This window comes from Myotis brandtii, unplaced genomic scaffold, assembly GCF_000412655.1.
Source record: "Myotis brandtii unplaced genomic scaffold, ASM41265v1 scaffold797, whole genome shotgun sequence".
NCBI lineage: Eukaryota > Metazoa > Chordata > Mammalia > Chiroptera > Vespertilionidae > Myotis > Myotis brandtii.
Window position 1 is genome coordinate 29,211 of NW_005371210.1, and position 2,949 is coordinate 32,159.

A 2,949-nucleotide genomic window follows, 5' to 3' on the forward strand; every position below is an offset into this window, starting at 1 on the left:
AGGAGCCACAGGAAGGGCCAGTGTCTTCCTGCTACCACAGAAGTGGGGGAGGGCTGTGTGACCCCTACATGCGCGGGCAGCACAGAGGCCTCACTGACTCAGAGTCCAAGGTCCCTGTGGACACACCCGCCAGCCCCAGCGCAGGGAAGGGTGGAGACAGGGCCCCCGGCACACACCCTGGCTCAGTCCAGGGCAGAGGGGAGCCTGAGCTGGGCAGGGTCCGCTTTCTGCGCAGAGGACTCTCCACACCCTCCCACCAAGGGCAGGGGGGCGGCTCCCCACCCAGCCACCTTCACTTGAAACCTCCAAATTCTCGAGCTTTCCCACCTCCCGGACCCAGCACTGAGCCCAGCCTGCCAGCCACACCCACCTGCTGGCCAGAGTATGTGGACTCAACCCCCTGGGCCTGAAGGCAGAACCTGCACCACCCCCACCCCCACCCCCACCTCTGGGGCCGACCCAGTGCAGCCGGCACCCAGGACACAGGGCGCACCCAGGACCGGACAGACTGGCTGGGAGAAACGAGCAGGAGGCACTTCTTACTGCAGCACTTTTATTTTCCTCACAATGACGTGTTGCTGGGGCCTAATGTTCTCACATGACAGTAGAAAACCAAAATTTGTCATTTCTGAAAGAATCGCGTACAAAAACCTTACATAAATTAAAAGGACGAAGATTTACAGGTGGAAATGCAGACCGTTTTCCAACTCAAGGCAAGTAACAGCCAGGAGTTCTGGCAGGAACATCAACTAAGAAAGGAAAGTGGGCCCCACCGCTCGGACCCTCGGTAACGGGGCAGGGCGCGTGCCACACTCAGAGCTCCTGGAAAGGGCGGCTCCCACAGGCCGGTGCCCCGCACACACGAGGCCCTGGGGCTCCCGGGGCCACTGGATTTTTCCTGCAGAAGAAACATGTTCTCATCTCGGCCGTCAGTGACCGACGCGTGTACAGGGGTTTAAATGAAAGGTATGTACAGGGCGTTAAACATGTACCAAGGGAACAGGTAACTTGAATACAGGTCAACATCAGCAACCAGGCCTACAGTCCAGTGCTGAGCTCAGTACAGGCTTCAAGGACAATTTCTTTGTGAAGGCGTGTTCCAGTTTCGGGGCCAGCACGAGGTGTGCATTTGCCAGGGCAAACGGAGGCTCATCCACTCGTGCAGCAAATGCTACGCATCTGCCCGCAGTCCGTTTAGAAGCACTTGCGGTGGACGATGGAGGGGCCCGACTCGTCGTACTCCTGTTTGCTGATCCACATCTGCTGGAAGGTGGACAGCGAGGCCAGGATGGAACCGCCGATCCACACAGAGTACTTGCGCTCCGGTGGGGCGATGATCTGCAAGAGGACAAGAGGCCTTAGCTCCTGCCACCATCTTCCCAGCAAAGCCTGCCCAGGCCCAGCCCCACGGGACTCACCTTGATCTTCATCGTGCTGGGCGCCAGGGCGGTGATCTCCTTCTGCATCCTGTCGGCGATGCCTGGGTACATGGTGGTGCCGCCAGACAGCACCGTGTTGGCGTAGAGGTCCTTCCGGATGTCCACGTCACACTTCATGATGGAGTTGAAGGTGGTCTCGTGGATGCCGCAGGACTCCATGCCTAAGGGACAAAGCTCGGTCAGCCCAGGCCTCCGGCTGGAGGTCAAGGGCCCCGCCTCCGCCGGGCGGCGGCCACCTACCCAGGAAGGAGGGCTGGAAGAGGGCCTCCGGACACCGGAACCGCTCGTTGCCGATGGTGATCACCTGCCCGTCGGGCAGCTCGTAGCTCTTCTCCAGGGAGGAGGAGGAGGCGGCCGTGGCCATCTCCTGCTCGAAGTCCAGGGCGACGTAGCACAGCTTCTCCTTGACGTCCCGCACGATCTCCCGCTCGGCCGTGGTGGTGAAGCTGTGGCCCCGCTCCGTGAGGATCGTCATGAGGTAGTCGGTCAGGTCCCGGCCGGCCAGGTCCAGGCGCAGGATGGCGTGGGGGAGGGCGTAGCCCTCGTAGATGGGCACTGTGTGGGTGACCCCGTCTCCGGAGTCCATCACGATGCCAGTGGTACGGCCAGAGGCGTACAGGGACAGCACGGCCTGGATGGCCACGTACATGGCCGGGGTGTTGAAGGTCTCGAACATGATCTGGACGAGAGGCAAGGGCTCCCCTCAGAGGCGGGCGGGGGACCCAGGGCCCCCCCATGCTCACACCCGCATGCCAGCATGCCACAAATGTGATGTGTGGAGAAAGAAAAGAAAGCAGGCAAAAACACAACGAGAAACCTTGAGACTTCAGGGAGGAAATGCCAGGAGAGGAACAGAACCCTGGAAACATCGAAAGAAATACTTGAATTTCAGAAAACAAAGCTGAACAGAAAATGACTTGGGCAGTGGCGGGGAGGGCGGAGGCGCCGGCACTCACCTGAGTCATCTTCTCACGGTTGGCCTTGGGGTTCAGGGGCGCCTCGGTCAGCAGCACCGGGTGCTCCTCGGGGGCCACGCGCAGCTCGTTGTAGAAGGTGTGGTGCCAGATCTTCTCCATGTCGTCCCAGTTGGTGACGATGCCGTGCTCGATGGGGTACTTGAGGGTCAGGATGCCGCGCTTGCTCTGGGCCTCGTCGCCCACGTAGCTGTCCTTCTGCCCCATGCCCACCATGACGCCCTGGTGCCGGGGGCGCCCGACGATGGACGGGAACACGGCCCGGGGGGCGTCGTCCCCAGCGAAGCCGGCCTTGCACATGCCGGAGCCATTGTCGATGACCAGGGCGGCGATCTCTTCTTCCATGACGACCTGCGTGCAGAGGCGACCGGCTCAGGCGGGCCCCGGGATGGACGGGACGGCCCGGGGGGCGTCGTCCCCAGCGAAGCCGGCCTTGCACATGCCGGAGCCATTGTCGATGACCAGGGCGGCGATCTCTTCTTCCATGACGACCTGCGTGCAGAGGCGACCGGCTCAGGCGGGCCCCGGAGCCCAGA

At 61.9% G+C, this 2,949-nt stretch overlaps 1 protein-coding gene across 1 annotated transcript; it reads right to left on the reverse strand.

Annotated features, from left to right (window-relative positions):
• Nucleotides 1-536: 536 nt before the first annotated feature.
• Nucleotides 537-2,941, reverse strand: ACTG1 (actin gamma 1). The gene is made up of 4 exons (XM_014531261.1): nt 2,396-2,941; nt 1,680-2,118; nt 1,419-1,600; nt 537-1,338 (listed from the first exon to the last, which is right to left on the reverse strand). The coding sequence occupies exons 1-4, from the start codon at nt 2,756-2,758 to the stop codon at nt 1,195-1,197; spliced, it is 1,128 nt and encodes a 375-aa protein (XP_014386747.1). The 5' UTR covers nt 2,759-2,941; the 3' UTR covers nt 537-1,194.
• Nucleotides 2,942-2,949: the final 8 nt, after the last annotated feature.